Below are 21602 nucleotides of genomic sequence, written 5' to 3'. Positions count from 1 at the left end.
TCTATGGCCCTGCGCGGTGTTCGAGCCCTGCACGGACGACGTTGCTATAAAGCGACCAAGTCGACGTTGAGAGTGATAGAGAATGAATTGAGGTGTCTGTTATTAGGCACACCATTTGCCAGACCACCGACAAGTGGCAGCGATGAACGAGCTCTACCCAACGCCAGATCCAACGATCACAAACCAGGTACGTTCGAGTAGAAATGCTTACAAGTGTGGAAGCCTAAGTTAGAATAAAATCTATGAGCCAGTGTCCATAGCTCTCAACCTGACCGGAGTGAGGTCAACATGTAAAGTATATTCACTGCCATACATCCCATCATAGAGATCTTCTTTGGGGGGAGTGTATCCCATGCAACCTGATGGTGAGAACATCCACAAAAATGTGCCCTTAGGCTGATAATTGTTGTGTACATGGTTGTGCACCTGTGCTTGCTATCTATAGACAACAACTTCATGTATATTATTGTGTCCGCTGTATGTACATTCTGCCACCAGCCATACAGTAAGATTATAATATTGTCCTTTGTAGGCACTGCCATCTTTCACCATTTATTCTCAAATTTCATGTTTCCATGGAATCACGTAGGACACTTGACCCAATGCCAGCTAATAGTTGTAGGTGACAGGCAGTCAAAAAATATACTCTGCTGCTTTTATCCTCTATCTCAATCACTGTGGTCTGACTCCTGGGTCCAGCCATGTCTTAAATCCAAAACTCTGATTCAATGCCATTTCCTAATTTAAATATCCGATATCATGTTAGAAGGATCATGTGACACACTTTGTGCCAAAATAGACAAATATCTTAAACTTTACTGAGGGCATTGAGCATTTGCTGAAAGTTTAAGGTTCAATGCTTGTAGGCATGAGATTCGATATCTTGGGCATAAGAGTGTGAGATTATACCTCAAATTGAGATAAGCATGCCTCTGGCGTGACTATTGAAAGGCATGTCAGTCTTTGTGGTTGTATGTGACCAAGGCTTTCACACATATACATAATGTTCTCGTTATTGTGATGGTTTTAATCAAAAGTTGCTATTTTGGAATGGGAAAAGGGAACAAAAAACTTGATCAGTACTGTACAGACCAGTTAGATTGTGATCAAGCTCCTTAATAAGTAAAACTTAATTATAAATTTGACGAGTTGGACACTGGATAGTTAACACAGAAGTGGTTATCACTAGCCTAGAAGCCTTAGTAGTAAAAACAGCTACCTTACATACAAGAATGTAGGTAGGAGCCTGGATCTTAAGCACTGGTCTTAGACTGCAATACCTGGGAATTAAGTAACCAGTTGTACTGTCAAGAAACTGACTTCCTCCAGCTGGGTCTAGTGTAATATATGCTGTCTAAACACCAGCCACACTAATGATGTGTTCTACTCATGTTATCAGGGAGGGGGTGTCTTTAGGGTCTCAAGACCCCCTCCTAGGAAATCTTAACACGTAAGGAAAGCAATAGAATGTAAAAGAAAGATATACTCTAATAGAGCAGTCACAAACTATTCTAATAAAGCAACCAGATTAGTAATTATAGCATGGATTGTGTAAACTTCAGCAAATGGGGCAAAAGGCATGTGCTTACTGTGAGTGGAAGAGTTGGTAACTTCTAGGAACTAATGGCATTGATAGTCACTGATATTGTTGCATAGGTACATCTGATTTTTATACTCTTCTATATAAAGATTGCTGGTAGTTTTCTTCTATATCAATGTACCTGACCCTTAGACCATATTACTTGCTTGTTTTTGAAACCTCCCAGTATAAACAGCAGTGTCACACACACTTTCCTTATGAATCCACCCCGGAGTTTTAATACACAGATAAGCATTTTGTTTTGCAGATTTCTTTAACAATGTTATGCTAACTGTGGCTACCTGTATTGAAATAATAAAGTAATCGTTTCCATTCACATTATACACAGTGCTTGGCTCCAGTTGTTTATACTCTGTGGTTGGTGTTGCTATGGAGGAAGGGAAGGTGTTGATGATACAAGAAGCTAAACCACAGTACAGGGGAACGTGGTCTCTGCCTGCAGGGAGCATGGAACAAGGACAGACAATTGTGGTAAGGACTTACCCTATAATCTGTTCACCTGAGCTCCCCAGAAGGGTGTGTTCTGTTTAGTACATGCTCTGATCCGCATTCACCCAGTACTAAAAGTATGGAATTTAAGCCTGTGAAACAACTGAATTGGTTTGTGTTGAGTGAGCCACTTTTTGTACAAAGCACTACATGATTTTCAGCTGGCCGTGTGTAATGCAAAACAATCAAACATTTTACACATGCCACCAAGAGTAAGTAATTTACTCTTGATGCCACTATATCATAGCAGAATCTGTTTGTATTCATGTGAACTCAAAAGAGTCTGTTAATTATACATTAATTAAACATGCATGTGTTGTGCCTGAAACTAGTAATTAATATAAACTGTTGCATAGTGTATCTGCCATACTTGAAATACACGTGTGATGGTGTATGTTCTATAAGAATATTTGTGTGAGTGTCACACACACACACACAACCTTCAGCTGCCATGCTAGCACAATCATGCCTACCCAGTGAACCAGCACTGTGTGCAACTCAGGTGCTAGGAGTCAGTGAGACAAGGACTAGTAACCCACAGGAGGCTGTATCATGTCTCACTGGTGAAGGTGTGGGTATCCAAAGTCCCACCTGGACCTTCACCTGCTGACATGGACAGTTGGTATTAACTGGGGAAGCAAATGCCAACTATCCACACACACACACACACACACACACCACACACCACACCACACACACACACACACACACACACACACACACACACACACACACACACACACACACACACACACACACACAACACACACAACACACACACACAACACACACAACACACAACACTCACAAACACACACTCACACACACACAACACACACACAACACACACACACACAACACACACACTCACAAACACACACTCACAAACACACACTCACAAACACACACTCAAGAGTTCTCATATTCCCCTGTAGGTTGTAAAATTATGATTTAACACTTCCTGTTCTCTTTGTAGATGTCATATATGTATGTGCATTCCTAACAATATCATTACTGGCCATTTACAATATGGCTTTACTGAGCGTCATGAATGTAGCACAGTGCAACAGTGCTATTGCACTTTTTGACTACTCATATACACAACACCTTGTCATTACATCATAACTTTACGATTTGCCCATTTACAAGTGTATATTAGAGTAGGACATTCTCCTCAGTGTCATAATATTATAACAATTCCCTTGATCTTTAATAGGATGCAGTGAAGAGAGAATTCAAAGAAGAGACAGGAATGGACTATCATCCTCAGTCATTACTGGCCATTCACTGTCATGGACTGTCTAAGTTGAGATTTATATTTGTAGGTGTGTGCGCACATGTGTGAGTGTGTAACATGTACTTACCAAACTAGTATTCCTCACAATGTACTACATATCCCTTTACACTACAGGCAAGGTGGTGGGTGGTAAACTGAAGACAACTAGTGAGGCTGATAAAGAGTCACTACAAGCTGGTTGGTTTACTAGTGATGTGAGCAGGTTACCTCTGGAGATACCCCTCAGGTAATGTAGAGATTGTTGTACACATTCTGACTAACACTATAGGCTAAAGGATGTGTTGACAGTGATTGATGTGGCCAATCAGTGGAAAGAGCCATCCAGTGGGATAGTTGTCATGCCAACACTGCAAGGTTACACCCACTCATGTCTAAAAGTAGTAGCAGTGCATTGCCAGGGGTGAGTATGATTATTTTTGTAATGTTTCTCAGCTATAGCTAGCTAGACCTGGAGACCACAAAGTTTGTATGCTTGTCACTTAACTACTCTAATAAAACACTCACTGGCCAGTACATACAATGGCCGTTAGCCGTAACTTTGTGCTATTGGCAGTTTTCTAAACTAGGTTATGGTTGGACTACTTATAAAAGCAAGGAAGGATGCTAGACTCAGTTGGAGGTCATTGAAGGTTTGATCTGACATGTCATCTCATAATTCAACTATGGCTGTTCGGTTTAACAAAGCCAAAGTTGTCTCAGGGCATCAGATCATTTTAAAGACCTCCAGAAATATAATCACAGACAGCGAACATAAATAGTTGAGAGTGTAATAGCCTAGCTAATTGCTTGCAATGTAAGCATTTTCATGTACAAAAATGACACCCTTTTGCAAGTCTGGATCACATACATGTTATATTGTATGAATTGTTCAGTGTACTGTAGTTACTCCATTCCCATTGTATTATCCATTAGGGACAAGTTACATGTGTTACAATCATCACATGATCACTGCTCACTGCCATCCTCAGTATCTGATAATGATCTTATTATTGAGGACATTATCCCTGCTGTGTTGAAGGTGTGTCTACTGAACCAGTTCTATGTGCAGTATGTGTACTTGCTTGATAAAATGTCTCGTGATAAATTTTACACTAGGGCTGAGACAAATAGTTCAAAGCTTCAATTGGTTTCATAACATTGGGATGCAGCTTTATCCCACCAAACCTTCATTACCATGGATACTAACAAGTTAAACCAGTTGCACAAGTATGGTCACTCCTTGTGGAAGCTGCCATTAACATATTTCTGGTGTAGGTATAATAGTTAACACAATCAGAACTACAACAAAGTGTAGTAGGAGTTTGTATTACAGTGTACACCCCAATTACTATCAACTGTGTTTTAGTGATGTGTGATATGTGATATATATCGTGATAAAATTTTCTATATCATGATATGATATAGAATCTTTATATCGTGACATAAGCCTAGGTGTAGATTTTAGCTGTAAATAGAGAAAATTGTACCCAATATGTCATTGTACACTGTACTTTTTATGATAAAAGAGCTTGCAATGTTGTATGCTGGTCATGTACCATGCAATATTGTACTTCTAGTACATCACTGCTACAAGTGTCATCAGTGTAAATACATAAGTTGAATGATGAGTTTGTATATCGTATCGTAATATATTGTGTGCAATAATCGCGATAGGAAAATTTCCTATATCGCACACCACTACTGTGTTCATTAATATTATTGTTGACATGACATTTGTAACAAAGTTTCATTTTTTTTCAGAAGCTTCAGAGAATGTATTTGTAGGGTAATCTCATGTAATGTAGTAGACCAAACTACTTTTTTCTTTTGTGTGGAAGTAGGGGCATACATAACAGAAATATAAACCGTCTGGCGGTTGCCAGGTGCCCATATCAGATAGGGTTCACTGTAGCGGTAGTGTATGTTGTGAGCATACCATGTCAATTAAGTTACAAAACATTTGTATATTAAACGTGACTGTGTATCCTTGACACTTTAGGACAATGGATTATCCCGGGTGGATCAGATGGAGGTTATAGGAGTGTTATCAGTGGAACATGATCCAGTAGGAGTGGACTGTAGTAGAGATGGAGTATGTCTTACTCTACTAGTGAGATCTGCTGCACAACTAGGGGGTGGGGCTTGGGTCACTCTGGAGGATGGGCTGGTCATTGAGAGACTAAGAACTGCTCTAACCAAAGGAACAAACTGTATACCACTGATCGAGGATAAAGCATTCCGTGTGAAATGAATTATCACAAATATACAGGTTATATAATATATTCACTTTATCACTTGTAAAAATATTGAATATTTATTAACTGTATAAAACAACATCACAATACATCTCTTTTTGAAATAAATATCGATCACATTCAATGTGGCAGTAACATAGTTACTGCACTGGAGGTGGAAGGGGTGGACGAGGCTGTGAAGGGAATATGATATTATATAATCTTATAATATGTGATCAGATCTGCGAGAATAAGACATAATAGCACATTTTCCAAATTTATTATTAAATCACTATTATTGGAAAAAGGAAATGCTCTCAGCTTCATATGCTGAGAACTTTTGGGGTTACAACACTACAAATGTGTACCAACAGAAATATCCTATGTACAGCAACTACCATCATATTCACCATGAACAGGCAAATGTGTCATCAAAAGTTTTTTCTCATTGCAGTAAACCAAAGAAGATAGTGTACCGTTAATCTCTCTATTGACTTTCAACAACAAAGCATTTTGTAAATACATCTACATTGTAATAGACACTTTGTACTGTAAAATTTAGGCTTGCACTAAATGTCACATTTATGTCAGGCTACTTGCAGATTCCATCACATGTGTGTACAATAGTGAAACCATCGCTGTTCAAATGTAAAACCAATCACATTGCACAACACAGAGTACTTTTCCAATGCATGTGATTACTAACATACAGTACTGTACCTCTTGTGCTGATGGCTGTTTCCCTTGCAAACTCTTTGGTCTGTAAACATAATAAACAGATAATTACAATATCACAAACATATTGTGTATTGAGGTGGTATAGTAATTGATTATCTTGTCAACTACAATATTCTTATTATAATCGTAAAAGAAAATGACGACCATGTGTTATACAATTAAACATAATTCACCTGAACATATACAATGCTAGTAGCAGTACCAACCACAGTAGTACCCAGATGAGAGTCTGCACTAACCAAGAGTTCTCATCTGATCCATCAAACACTACACAAAAAAACAATACATACCCTTCCATATGCTAATGTAAACATTCCAATACAACACAACATGTTTAATAACCAGATACAGTCTACCCTTGTAACTGTATCTGTCTAGATGAAGTAAATAGATCAATCACTGGATAACCAACAAGGATATAACTGTCCTACAGCTTAGATGTACTGATATAACTTTTGCTGATATTCCGATAGTCAATATAAAATAGCAACAGCTAGTGCAATTGATATAATAGCATAGACCCATCTAACAATTTGAGATCAAGTCCATATCATAAAATACAGTATACTAAACTGCATATTGCTATTTGCTGCTTGTTTACTACACGTTTCTGACAGGATACCGTTACCCAAAAATCAAGGGTATCTCTAAGCAAACTCCCCCCCTATAAAGTTTAGAGAGTTGAAACCTTCAATATTAAGCTAGCGACATTACCCGAAGCACTAAAGAACTTCTAAGATATCACACATTCCAGAGAACACAGCTGCTATATGTTCCCAACAATATTTGACAGATTTCCGAGTAATGGCAATTAATGGAACTGTCACACAGTGAATGATTACACCAATCGGCAGTTGTGGTAGATAACATGTAGAACAAATAGCCACAGCGTGTCTTCAAGAACTCCACAAAGCAAAGCAATTTGGTGACCATATAAGCTTATAGACCACACAATACAAGTGTAGTTTCCTTTTTGGCTGTACACACTGGCTTCTGGCAGTGCATACAATTAATCCATACAACAGTTAACACTACTAGCACTACTCTATGTACAAACATTCAGTACATATGTGCTAATATGGCAGGGCAATTATATAATATGTAACCAATGGAGAAAATGCACTTGTGTGGCAGCACTTCAAGTAACCAACACACTGGCCACACATATACACAAAAATATCATCATGTTAGGTGACAACAGCATAGACCTCTTGTCAAATCAGTGGAATACACAATGTTTTTTATCTAGCAAGACTCAGTAAATCCAGTCACAAAAATGTGCAAAAACCAAAAATATGTTATGTCAGTCCAGTAGTCCACTGAATAGTAATGGCCAGCACAACACAAATGGTTTCAGAAGTTTTACATAGGCCAGGACCACCTTTATTCGGGGAAAAAAGGATCTGGTATACCACAACTGTCTTGGACATGTCATGAGCTGACATCGGTATTTATAGCCCATGCACTCAAACTCCATTGTAACAAGACTACTATAGCACAACAATAGAAGACTTGGCATACCCGTCTATCACAAAATAAATTACAACCAACTTACTCAATGGTACATACCAAAACTCGTAAAAGCATGCTTGTGATTGGTCACACAAGTGACAAACACTTGAGAACACATTTCTGTTAACACTAGCCATGTATACAGGTAGTGCCAAGATTGGTGTGGGATTAGAAAACAGTACCAGACCCTTACCCAATGACTACACAAGACTAGGTTTCAGGGTGTAGCAATACACAGTGGTATATTACAATCTGAGATTTATACATTTGCTCATCATACACAATACATTGTTGGTCAATACATCGGTAACTACGTAAACCGGTAGTTAACCGGCCATGAAAATATTATCACCCAGTATTGCTTTAATACACGAACACGCAATATTATACTCACAATTCGAGAAACACTGATTCTGTGTACAATCCGATTGGCTTGAACTCATTTGAATCTGTGAACGAACAACAAAGCGTGATGACAGCGAAACTACAGTTGATTCATTGTTTTGTGGACTCACAAAGGATAGTAGTCTCCTCATGGCATGTTCATGGCCGCATATACACTCACAGGGATCGTACCCACCTTCAGCCATCTCCACTGCTCCTGTTGACAACAAAACTTCACGTGACTGTCCTAAACGCTTGCGCCTATGATTGAAGCACGAATATTTAGTAACGATGGTAACCATAGACATAAACATTGCATCAAGAGTTAATATTATTAACTCTTGATTGCATCATACTGAAAAAAATAATCAGTCAGTCAATCAGTCCCGGGGATCAGTTATCAGTTAATCAGCTGGTCTAGCAGCAGCCATGGAAAAACAAGTGAGTAGCGGTAAACCACCGTGATATAAATACTAGCATAGATGACTTTTATAGCCTCGAGCCGACGAGATCTTAAATGGGTTTTCCCCCATTAAGCGGGCACGCTACTAATTCCTATGGCTTCAATACAAAATCTTGGTTTTCATTGATGTGTCCTTGCTTTCTATCCCCTTGTACATCAGTTGTGTTTGTGGTAATTAAATATCACCATCTCCAGTTAGAAGTACTAACTTTAAGACTCAGTTTAGTATTTTAGACCTAAAGAATGAGAATTCTACAAATTTTGGATCTAGTCTCACAGTTTTAATTCTACGCTTCTTGAACTTTGTCATCTGCTACCTAAGTAGCTATGTTTGTAACAAAAGTATGGAAGTAATATTTTAAAAATATTTTATCAATTGAGCTATTGGACTCTCAAAATTTTCTATGAACAACAGTAATCTCCTCTTTTGAAGCCACAGTAGTCATTCATAAAAATCTGTTTCCATACTTTTAAAGATAATGTTGTTACAAGCCATTACAAGAATTTTTGGGGAGTTTCACAATTAGCTGTAGGAGGAGAATCAATTTTAATGCTAAAATTACAGTGATTTGTATCCACGCCATAATTTGTACATACTTCCGAGCATTTCACTCAGATTTGCACTATGTTTTGGCCACAACTAGCAGTCTCATTTCTAGCTCTTGGATACTGGAGGTTAGTAAATAATATGACAACAGATCTAGACTACATATCTTGAATTATTATTGTTCTAGAGTATACTTGTACTTTACTTGACTGTGCTATTAGGATGACTGTTCTATTAGAGTGAGACTTGTTCATGTGTTCTTACCCACACTGTTGAAATAGTTTGAGATAGCTCTGATCTTTTCACCTGTGATATTAACTGCAGAAAAATCTGTTTCATGAGTTTTGCATTATATTTATAAACTGCTACAACTCGCCAAGCAGCTAACAATTCTGAAAAAAATGTATCAAGGTATACTTCGTATATAATCCTCAATTCAAGTTCTGACATTTGCTACTGACATACAAAATTATTATTATTCATGCAAATATGTATTATAGTCAGGTGACACTCCACTGCATTCAGCAATAAAGCAAGGTAACACACAAGTTGCAGAGTTGTTGTTATCAAGTGGAGCTGATGTGAACTGTTGGAATGGGGTGAGTATTAATATAGCATCTAGTTATGTGTCTAGCTAAAAAAAGCCAACCACAACGATAAATGGTATAGTCTTCTACTAAATGGTACTGATAAAATATGTGAACCAAAAGGTATTGGTTGATAGTCTGTAACTTTAAATGCAGACTTATTGACCTTACATCCCTACATATGTTTCTTGGCTGCCATGCAGCTTTGATATCTCACATGCATGTATGATCATTATTTTGAAGACTGCATCCTTTGTAAAGGTGCATGCTGCACAATGGTCATACAGGTTCTGTATATACAAGTCCACAGGTACTCATAAGCCAAATTTCATGGGCTTTTTTTTTTATTCTTGTAGCTTTGAAATGTACCACCAGATATAGATCCCAGAAAATAGCCAATAAAATTACAAGTGATTCACGTTGAAGCTTCAAATCAAGCCATATAATACTGCTCTATTAGAGTATTTCGATCATTGGTGATTGACAAGGTACACCTTGAAGGCACATAGCAGAAAATTATCTATATACAATTCTTGCTACTTCTCAATGACCACTCATATTATGTATAGCCCACATCTATACACATTTACTCTCACAATTATTAGATAGAAGCATTAACTAAAACAAAAGTTTTAGTGGATGCTTCAACTTTCAATCTGGATTGCTAACAAGTCAGTAATGGTGGCCTGATTTCAGCCCTGACTTCAACTCAAGTAATTGTACATTAGTGGCTACTTGTGCTAAAACCTGATATAGTAATTACCTATCAAGCATTGCCTTGGAAAAGGATCTCTGTGATAGCCTTGCAAGGCTCTATAGAATCAGAGACCTTTTACAACCCTTGCACTAAAAATTCATGGCTATGGTTTGGAAGTTTTTATATTCTTTGTATTATTTTTGAGCACGTGCATTTTGTTTAATGTTATATTAGAGTTATGTATGCTTTGGTTTGTACCTTAATGTTTTGTGAAGGTATAGAGTTCTTCATCTGTGTGACAACAGATTGTAGTTGTTTTCAGCCAAATATTGCACATAACTAATCCATCAAGGAAATTAAATACTATTGTGAAGGCACGTGTCTACAGTCAAGTTTAGTTAATGTTTGTATGTATGGAAGGTATCTCATCCCAAGAAAATTTCTACTGCATGTCATGTATTACTTCACTAGTTTATCTTACATGCATGCACATGGGTTATATGGTTATGTCTATATATATACACAGCTTGGTGATGCTCCATTACACACAGCTGGGAGTTTGGGTAGTGTACAAATGACCAAACTGCTGCTATCAAAAGGAGCTTGTGTGAACGACAGGAACAAAGTATGTATACAGTATTTTGCACTCAAAGCACTTAGCGTTTTCTTTGTGATACTTGGTAGTTATGTGTGTAATATTATTCCAGTCAGGTGATGCTCCATTACACATAGCACTAAGGGAGGATCATATACAAGTAGCTGAAGTATTGTTATCAAAAGGAGCTGATGTGAACAGTTGGGATAAAGTAATTAGTATACACTGTACTAATGGCTTACATGCAGGAGTCATTATCATATTATATACATGTGTATAGAGTCTAAATGCTGAAGGAGTACTACACATGCATGTCACTGTATTGTAGAGAGATAGTTCATGATATGCACATTCATTGCTATTGTTGTAAGCTTAAAGGCATTATTTACCGTACTGTATGTGTGACCCAGTCTGAGAAAACCAGTCTTATCGCCCATGTCAGCAGATTCGATTTTTCACCCAGGACACACAGCTACATAAATAAACTATCTAATTCCACATTTAAAATCAGCTAGACTTGAGTGGTCTGGTTTTGCTGGCTGCTTTTCCCAAGCCCAGTGGTGATCCGCACGTGTGGTGTGGGGCCTTAATGGAGCTCTGGTCAGCCTGGGATTGACTGTATGTGGCTGTATAGCTCTGTGGTGTTGAATAAGTACCTCTGCTGTGAATTTCCTTTCGTTTTAGCCAGTTTTGAGACATCAATGGCTCAAAACTTGGCCTAATTCATCCCTTAGCCTTCCTTTCAATTTTTGAACACCATCTTGCCCGCCTTCCAGGGCCCCCACCTCCCACCCAATTTGCAGCTCGCCTGATACAGTCAACCTCAGTTTAAAAACTATCTAAAATGGTGGGAAACTTAGTTGTTGGCTACTTGCACAGTGGATGCTCTGGAAGGTAAGGAATTGGTGTAAAACGTGTGAAAATTTGGTACACATAGCTTCAACTATTGGCGAGCTACAACACACTAAATACTTAAAACCGGCATTTCTCGATACTTTTAAATAGGCGATAAGCCAGGTTTTGTCAGACTAGGTCACATATTAGGGATCATGGAGGTTTGGGTTATTCTGGCCAGAATATCACCAAAAAAATGTGGTATGTGCAGCTTCACCATTCATAATAATGTTACAAAACAGGTTAAAAAAACAAAAAAGTATTAGGAAACTTAAGAATTTTAACTTTGATTAGGGATCATAGAAATAAATAATGAAACAAGGGAGGTCGTCTACACCTGCAGATATACTAGTGGACATTTAATCCCATACATACAACTGAATTGGGGATTAAATGTCCACTATATAGGTGTAGGCAACCTCCCTTGTTCCCTACTTTTTTTTCTATGATTCCTATTTAAAATTCTTAATTTTCCTATACTTGTTAAAGTAGGTACAGGGAGTGACTGATATCATGCCTATATTCTCATCATTGCCATGAGTACTAGCACATGATTGGTATATATAGTGCCAAAGTAAAAACATATCATAGGAGTCAAAAGAAACCCTTTCCATCATTAACATTTGTTTCTAAGTTGTGTAAATGTGCAGAAGTCAACTTATATTCAAATTATGTGCTTACTATTGTTCAATAATCAAAAGTTATATCACTGCTCACAGCTATGTTGTATATCATCACTGCAGTCAGACAACCCTCCATTATACACATCAGTGAGGGACGGTAAGATACAAGCAGTGGAACTGTTATTATCATGGGGGGCTGATGTGAATTGTAGAAGTAAAGTAAGCTGGTTATATAACGTGCAATGTATTTTTCATAACCCTCAGTGGGTTTGCACACCTTTCATGCTATGAAATATGCCTTTACATCTTGCTGTGTAGAGCTGTCTACATTACTAACTTAATTCAAATGTGTTGGTGGTTGAAATATATTATGACGTCTTACTAACAGATGGACAGCTTTACTCCAACTTTTTAGGGTTATATACTATCCAATTCATGACACTGATTATCCTACAATCATCTGTATGTCTGTATGGAACCCCAATCAAGCATATATGCATATTGCATATACCTTATGTTCCCAGACAGTCAAATTTTACTGATTTTATTTTGAGAGACTTTACTACTACTGTACTCACTACTACCACCTTTGCATAAATTACATAAATTTTATTATTCCAGTCAGGTGATGCTCCATTACACATAGCACTAAGGGAGGATCATATACAAGTAGCTGAAGTATTGTTATCAAGAGGAGCTGATGTGAACAGTTGGGATAAAGTTAGCACATACACTGTACTAATGTTACATTGCCATTGTAGCATAACTGCAGCTTTGAATTTATATATATAATTCCGCTGCACTTTTTAGTCAGACAACTCTCCCTTACACACATCAGTGAAGGAGGGTAAGATACAAGCAGTGGAGCTATTACTATTATGGGGAGCCGATGTGAATTGTAGAAACAAAGTAAGTATGATAAGTGTAATAAAACGCTGTGCTATATATAGACCATGTAACCTTGGCCATGGTCTTGTATGATATACATACAAGTGCGATATTTAGAACAAAAAGAAGACAAAACTGTTTACAGTGTAATTTCACAGTTAACCCATGCAAGTTCACAGCCGGGATAACTTTTGTGGGTGCATAATAAATCCCGCAATTTAGTGATTTTTTGGTTTATAAACTCAAGAAGTTAATTCATATAAAGATCTGCAAGTCGGTGACAATTTGCTAAGTTGGGAGGTCTTAATTAACTCTTGTTTATTAGGACTCTAGATCTATTTGACTTTTAATACAAGGCTGAAACATCAGTCATCTAAAACAAAGTCCAAGAAATCATACCAAACAGACAGCAAGTTACTGCAGCAATTCAAATATTGTTTTGTCTTCAATGCAAGTGTGTTTCCACCTTTTCCCAACTTTGGAGTTATTAAGTCATCTATCATACAGTACGATAGTAACTGTATAGTAGGGACCACAAAGGAGTAGGTGTGGCCCACAAAATAATATCACCCAAAAAACAGCTTCAATTTCCTCTGACGACGATGACGCAGTATTGGTTAGGTAAAACTAAGCTCAAACAAGCTTTCAGATCAACCCGAAACGCTTTCAACAAATTGCTACAGAATTTTAAAAATAATTTATTTAACTGAATTTTCTAGTGACTGACTGACTGATGTCTTCAGACAAGTGTAACTCGATAACGGCTAAGGGCTTGATTTCTTTCACTATTCAACGTCGCTTCGGCCTAACAGGTGCCTTTTAGCATACCGCAGTACGTACAATGCATTCTTCACGGACTTACCAGTGTCCTCCTTTGTGTCCCATTCATTTTTGCTGACAGTGAAAAGAGTCCGAGGCAATTTGGTGATAGCACATCACAGATAGCTTCACTTCTGCGTAACGGAAATCGTCTGTATTTGTCATAGTGGCTATTTTAATAGCAGAGGTGCTTTTCAAACAGTTCTTGATTCGTACTGCTGTGTAACGGGTTGAACATAGCTGACAGCAAAGCGTAAAGGATAATCATTTTCAGACGATCATAACCAGGGCGCGCAGCACCATTTCTTTCGGTATGTGTGGATTGCAGAGGTGCTTTTCGAACAGTTCTTTATTCGAAATGCTGCGTAACGGATTGCACAAAGCTGACAATGAAGCGTAATGGATACTTCACTTTTCAGACGATAGCTAATTGGGGCACGCGGTGCCATTTCAGATGCAGTATATATATAGCTACGTGGGCTCACCAGTCATAATAATTATTTATGATGTGATTATGATTATGATGTGATTTGGGTTGAGGCTTAGAAGCCTGTACACCCATTCAATTACATACATACACATACATAAATTAGATGCAATAAACAAAAATTAACTATGAATATAATTATTACATTAACATAAATCTATAGTCATAAAAGTAATTATCTATAGCTGATTTAAAATTATTTAATGAAGAATTACCTACAATATCACTTGTAAGATTGTTCCAGTCATTAATTACTCTAGTACCAAAATAGTTGACCCGACATGAATGGTGGGCAGGGGGCTTAAGTAATTTATATGCATGACCTCTAGTTTGTGTATTGTGGGAGGAAGTAAAAAAGTTGGAGTGATCCAGATTGAAGTAATCATTCAACATCTTGAAAAGAAATATTAAGTCACCACGTCTGTGCCTGTACAAAAGAGATGGTAAATTCATTGATGTCAGTCGATCTATGTAAGACTTGTCTCTTAAAGATGGTACTAGTTTTGTAGCACGCCGTTGCACACCCTCAAGTTTACGTTGATCTAATACATAATGGGGTCCCCAAATTACATTTTCATATTCTAATATTGGTCGAACCATTGATTTGTACAATTGTGATAGTACAATTTCATTCAAATCGATAAAGCTTCTTTTCATACAAGCCAATACCCTGTTCACTTTCATAGCTACTTCAGAAGCGAGTTGGTGGAACTTTAAATTCATATCAAATATAATACCCAAGTCCTTATGACAATTAACTGAGTCCAATGAGACACCAGTTAGATAGTAGCCTCCAAAGCTGTGTGTGGCTCGACCAAAGTGAATCACTTTACATTTAGTAACATTGAACTTCAGTTGCCACTCATCACACCATTTGGCTAGATTATCTAAATCAGTTTGGAGTTGTACATGGTCTGCCAATGTAGAAATAGTTCGTATAAGCTTGGTATCATCTGCAAATAAAAAGACATGACTTGAGATGGATTTCGACATATCATTAACATAAATAAGGAAGAGAAGAGGTCCTAGAATTGATCCTTGTGGAACACCACTCTTCACATCTTGCCAACATGATTTTTCCCCATTTAAAACAATGCGCTGTCTCCTATTGGATAGAAATCCATCAATCCATCTAAGAAGGTTGCCTGTAATTCCATAGTGTTCAATCTTATACAATAAACGTTTACGTGGCACACTATCAAAAGCTTTCTGCAGATCCATGTAAATAACATCAACAGATACTCCTCGATCAAGTGTTTTTGTTAAAATATCCATAACATGAAGTAATTGGGTAGTGCACGAATGGCCCTCTAAAAAGCCAAACTGGTGGGATGTCAACAAGTTATTGGAGTTTAGATGTTCTAGTATATTAGTTTTAATAATGGATTACATAACCTTAACTACTGTAGATGTAAGACTGACAGGTCTATAATGACATGCAAGATGGTTACTTCCTTTCTTATAAATAGGGGTAACAAAAGCAATTCTCCATTCCGATGACAGAACACCATACTGGAAAGACTTATTAAATAAAATGGACAGTGGAACTGATAGTTGGTCAGAAAATTCTTTGAATATACGTGGAGGCCAACCGCTCTGGACCTGGAGATTGATCTGTTTTTAGCCTATTCAATTCATCAAATACTAATGAAGCAGTTATTGTTATATTTTCCAACTTTGGTACCGAAGCTCCTGGATCTAGGGCTGGATAATTGGTTAAATTTTCATTAGTGAAAACACTTGCAAAATATGAATTCAATAATTAATAATTCAGCCTTCTCTGGATCAGAAGTAGCTGCAGAACCATCAGGACGTTGGATACTATCAATACCAGATCTTGTTTTCATATTTGAGTTTACATAATGCCAAAAACTTTTAGGGCTTCTTCCAATGTTAGAGACTAGATGTTGTTCATGATTAATCCTTAAATTTCTTGTTAGATGTCGAAGCTTATTTCTAGCTTCCTTAAAAGCTTTGTAGTCATGGTCAGCTTTAGACAAGGTATAATTTTTCCACAATTTCCGCTTTAATTTCTTCATTCTGAATGCCTCAGGAGACATGTAAATATTTCTTTTCTTCCTTACTCCTGTTGTTAGTGGTACAAATTTATCAATAATATCTTGAAGTACTGTCTTGAAAAATCCCCATGCTTCTTGAGTATTCATAGGCTCCATGATGTCAGACCAATCGATGGTATGAAATGCTGCACGCATACTGTCAAAGTCAGCTCTGTTAACATTGTATCTAGGGGTGTGGTTTGGTTTGGTGGTAGAATAGCACGATAGGTGAAAATGAATGCATCCATGATCACTATTTCCCAAGCCTGGAAGATAATCAATGTGATTGATCATATCAGCTTCATTTGTAAACACGAGGTCAAGCAAACTGGGAGTAGTGCCTGGTCTAAAACGAGTTGGTTCTTGAATGTGCTGGAATAAAAAAAGATCTTGAATAGTGTTTATGGAGGATTCAACATAAGTATTTCTTGGGTTTACAAAAAAAGTTAACAAACAAGTACACAGAAAAATTTGGAATTTTCAACTAGAGTAGGGACCATACATAGCACATCAATAAAAAGTACTGAAACAAGCTGGAGTAGTGCATGATATTAAATCACAGTAAAACAATAAGAAGTGTTATATCCCTACTGTGCATTTCCATTATGGTATCTTGAGCACAGTAGGGATATAAGACTACTTATTGTTTTACTGTAATGGGACTACTCCAACTTGTTTCAATACTTTTTATCGATGTGCTATGGTCCCTACTCTGGTTGAAAATTCCTCTGTACTTGTAATGTATTATAAACAAGCATATAATAATTCCTGTAATTGTAGTACAAATGCCATACACACTTTCAGTGATGGTGTGGCTATGATTTCATGGGCGTTTGCTTTTTACTATACTACAAGTATATGCATTCCTGCTTAGCATATAATATACCGCTTATAGTAGCTATATACAGATGGACTGAAGTGATACCTAATTATGCACGCATGTACACAAATACTGCGTAATTTTTTCTTACTAATTTTTGTTAATATACTAGTCTGGCAATACTCCATTACATACTGCTGCAGTGAGTGGTCACACACACCTAACACACTTATTATTGTCAAGAGGAGCTGACATTGATAGTAGAAACGAAGTGAGTTTAAGAGTATTGCATCATAGCTTTTTAATGAAAGAGCTATAATTAACCATTGTTTTCGTGTTAACATCAAAAGTATGTAATTTCTATACATAATGCAGTATGCTATTATTGGGTATATAATTACGGCTCTTAAACAATGGTGTATATAGTAACTTCCACTAGCTATAATGCTTACATACATTTATCTTAGTAGATCTGTGATAAACAGTACATCAATTAAAACTTTGAGCGTTCTTTATTAGTTGTAGCACTATATCTATGTGAAAATGTCTACTACATACATATGTGCATCTACATGTTGCAATTTAACTATTTTACATTGACGTGCAGGATGGAGGGATATATACTGATGTAGTTAGCCAAAGGAAGAGTGCATTTATTAACGACTGTTCTGCATCTGCACAAAGTGAGTGTATAAATATATGGGAATTTGCATGGGAAATAAATATATATCAAGATACACGGTTGTGTCTCCTGCGGCCCAAGAAGCTGGCGCACCACACTGTGAGTATGTTGACAGGAAGAAATTGTGATTTTCATGTATATGTAACTCTATCTCTTATCCAATTGAAACCAAATTTGCTACAGAAATGTCTGCCAGGTAGGGGAGTATACATGCAAAAATTGAAGAAAATCACTTCAACCATTTCCGAAAATGAATGGCAAAAGTTTTGGCTTTTTTTCTTGGTTTTTAAAAAAAATGTTTTTTGCTTCTTCTACATCTTCTTTTCATACACTTTGCAAAATCTGCCATAAAACACAAACATGTACTCCATGAAAGATTTGGCACACTTAAAGAGCTCATTAAAGCAAATCTCAGTACCAAGTTTGGTGGGAATCAGAAGAACAATCACGGAGTTATGACCAATTATTCAGGTAAAATAAGATCTAACTTCTGTCACACCCACAGGGTAAACCCCTTGAAGGAATGATTGCTAAGTAGATGGAGTAATCATCATAGGAGTACCATTGTGTGGTCTAAAAGGAATTGAGGTAGAAAGATACTGTATGGTACAAAACCCAACCTGTGTCATAATTACGCTACATGGTTTCATGAGTAAAAAAACTATCAGTTTTCATGCCTACCAGGCAAGCCACTGAGTTGAAAACCAGTATGTAAATGAAATAATGATCATAGAAAGGCCGTGCAGTAGTATAGAAGAATTGGAGTAAAAGCCACTGAGTTATTTATAATACAAAATCCAACTACATGCAGTAAATGTGCGATCGAGATACTCTATTAGTACAGTCATCCTATTATAGAGTATTCAGCATCGTTAGTAAGTTACTCTATTAGAACACTCAGCTACATAACAAGTCACTATGTAAAGATTTCAGCTAACAACCAGTAGAAAGTTCAGCTACAAACAAATTACACTGTGGAGAGCTCAGCTACAGCTAAGAACAAGTCACCCTGTAGTGAGTTCAAAAAAACAAGAAAAATAGAAAATTCAGCTAAGCACCCAGTAGAGAGTTCAGCTACAAAAAGTCACCCTGTAGAGAGCTCAGATACAAACAAATCACTCTGTAGAGAGTTCAGCTACAAAAAAGCCACCCTGTAGAGAGTTTAGCTACAAACATGTCACTCAGTAGGCAGTTCAGCTACAAACAAGTCGCCCTGTAACAAATAAGTCACCTATTCATCTACAAATAAAGTCACTCACTTCAGCAAAAGGTCATAATGTAGAGAGCTCAGCTACAAACAAGTCACAAACAAGTCACCTGTAACGAAAAGGTCGCAACTCATTTACAAATAGATCAATTAACCTGTGGAGATTTCTCACCTTATATAGAGTCCAGCTGCGAACAAATCACCCTATGGAGAGTTCAGCTACAAACCCATCACCCAGTAGAGAATTCATCTACAACCAAGTCATCCTGTAGGCACTAGAGAGTTCAGCTACAAACAAGTCACCCTGTAGAGAATTCGACTGCAAAAAGGTGACTATGTGCCACAAACAAATCACCGCGTAAAGGGTTCAGCTCCAACAAATCTAGTCTAGCTACATTGGAAGTCACTCTGCAAGCTACCTTGTAGTTGTAGAGACTTCTGCTGATCTCTTTCTTCCTTCTGCAGTAAAGAAAAAAGACAAGCTCCAAAGCTGACCACAAACCAGCTTTGGAGAATATGAATACAAAGAAGTGATATCTATACTAAAATAGCCAAGCTGTGAAAAAAGAGTGCAGCCCCAAAAAGTTGCAGTGAAAAAGATGTGAAATCAAAAGGTGGCAGCCAAGAAATGGCTGTGATGGTAGATTATTCAGGTGAATTTGGTGCTGAATCCTAGTGAAACTCGGAGAAGGCACTACAAATTCACCTGAATTGTCGTTATTAAAATTTTTGCCATTAACCTACCATCACAAACATTTCTTGGCCAACACCTATGACTTCAGATCTTTTTCACCACGGCTTTTTGGGGGCCACACCCTTTTTCAGAGCTTAGCTGTTTTGGTATATATATCTTGTAAATATATATGTCATACTGACTTAACTTTTCTTGGTGGAATCTATGGCATTATATACAGTGATCCAAATGTGGCTAGTATTTTCATACACTTACCAGAGATGGTATAAGTACACACATTATTCAAATTCACTGTTTTCACACATGCAAGCAATCATATAATTATTGAAAACTACAACATCATTCTTGATTGGTAGTAATGCTATATGTAACTTTTTACTCTCTTTCAATAGTGGTATTAACTAAATCACTAGAGCAGCCTAAAACATTGCAAGCAGACAGAGTTTTAGACCAGGGTGAGCCAAAAATGTAGAAATGTTATTGGTAGCAAGTATAATTATGTTCTTACAATTGTATAGTGCCAGAAATGGGAGACTTGAACCACATTGTGGTAAATAGGATTCAAACATACTGGCAAGATGTTGCCTTTGCTATGAACTATGACATTCATGTTGTGGATTCTATATTAGGAAAGCACAATGGAAATCCAAGACTGTGTTGCCAAGAATTTTTAAAGGATTGGCTAATTACAGACCATGGCTCACGTTCTGGACCTAAAACATGGGCAACTTTACTAAATGCTCTCGTGAAAGTTGACATGCTAGTAGCAGCTAGGGAAAACATTATGACAGATTTAGCCAAATTTAAGTAGATAAAAACTGCAAGTAATACACATCATACATGTGTGTAATAATGTGTATCATTATTGTGCTTGGATTTGCTAAAATTAATATCAGTGAAATAATGTAAACTACAGTATTATAGATACTTTATCTATTAATGCTGTAGGGCTGGGAAATAATTTAAATAAAAAATTATCTAGATATCACCTATAAATCACCCCTGTTGTAAATAAGATAACTAATTTGCTTATGGAGATCATATAGTAAATCAATCACAGTCAGATGGAAAACTTGTGGAAAGGTGTCATAGTTGGACAAGTGATAAAAATTGCTGACTTAACAAGTAATGATATGTCAACAAATATGTTTATAAAACAGTCGCATCATTATCTATAGATAAGATCATTGTTGCTTGTTGAGATGTAGGTTTTATAATTATCATACAGCCCTAATAGGCTGACAGTTTTTTTAAAAAGGTAAAAAGGTTGTCAGTGCATTCATTCTAAAACAAAATTTTGATATCTACC

At 37.0% G+C, this 21602-nt stretch overlaps 3 protein-coding genes across 4 annotated transcripts; 2 read left to right on the top strand and 1 right to left on the bottom strand.

Moving 5' to 3' along the window:
- Positions 1-3: 3 nt before the first annotated feature.
- On the top strand, positions 4-5730 carry LOC136243918 (8-oxo-dGDP phosphatase NUDT18-like). The gene is made up of 7 exons (XM_066035462.1): positions 4-187; positions 1929-2071; positions 3306-3414; positions 3501-3612; positions 3655-3786; positions 4299-4404; positions 5365-5730. The coding sequence occupies exons 1-7, from the start codon at positions 4-6 to the stop codon at positions 5614-5616; spliced, it is 1038 nt and encodes a 345-aa protein (XP_065891534.1). The 3' UTR covers positions 5617-5730.
- Positions 5661-8494, bottom strand: LOC136243919 (small integral membrane protein 14-like). The gene is made up of 5 exons (XM_066035463.1): positions 8365-8494; positions 8244-8298; positions 6511-6604; positions 6320-6359; positions 5661-5793 (listed from the first exon to the last, which is right to left on the bottom strand). The coding sequence occupies exons 1-5, from the start codon at positions 8437-8439 to the stop codon at positions 5761-5763; spliced, it is 297 nt and encodes a 98-aa protein (XP_065891535.1). The 5' UTR covers positions 8440-8494; the 3' UTR covers positions 5661-5760.
- Positions 8495-8516: 22 nt separating this feature from the next.
- LOC136243917 (putative ankyrin repeat protein RF_0381) lies at positions 8517-21183 on the top strand. Of its 2 annotated transcripts, XR_010695027.1 has the most exons (12): positions 8517-8674; positions 9744-9842; positions 11054-11152; positions 11235-11333; positions 12760-12858; positions 13261-13359; positions 13450-13548; positions 17883-17981; positions 18318-18393; positions 18445-18491; positions 20686-20748; positions 20812-20898. XR_010695027.1 is itself a non-coding variant. In XM_066035461.1 (11 exons), exons 1-11 carry the CDS (start codon positions 8663-8665, stop codon positions 21102-21104), a joined length of 1137 nt encoding a protein of 378 aa, XP_065891533.1. In that variant the 5' UTR covers positions 8517-8662; the 3' UTR covers positions 21105-21183. The 2 variants fall into 2 exon arrangements, 1 of the variants encoding a protein (XP_065891533.1); XM_066035461.1 differs by lacking the exon at positions 18445-18491 and having other exon boundaries at positions 20812-21183.
- The last annotated feature ends 419 nt before the right edge of the window (positions 21184-21602 follow it).

The sequence above is a fragment of the Dysidea avara genome, chromosome 14 (assembly GCF_963678975.1).
Source record: "Dysidea avara chromosome 14, odDysAvar1.4, whole genome shotgun sequence".
NCBI classification, from domain to species: domain Eukaryota; kingdom Metazoa; phylum Porifera; class Demospongiae; order Dictyoceratida; family Dysideidae; genus Dysidea; species Dysidea avara.
This window is presented reverse-complemented; position numbering and strand designations above follow the sequence as displayed.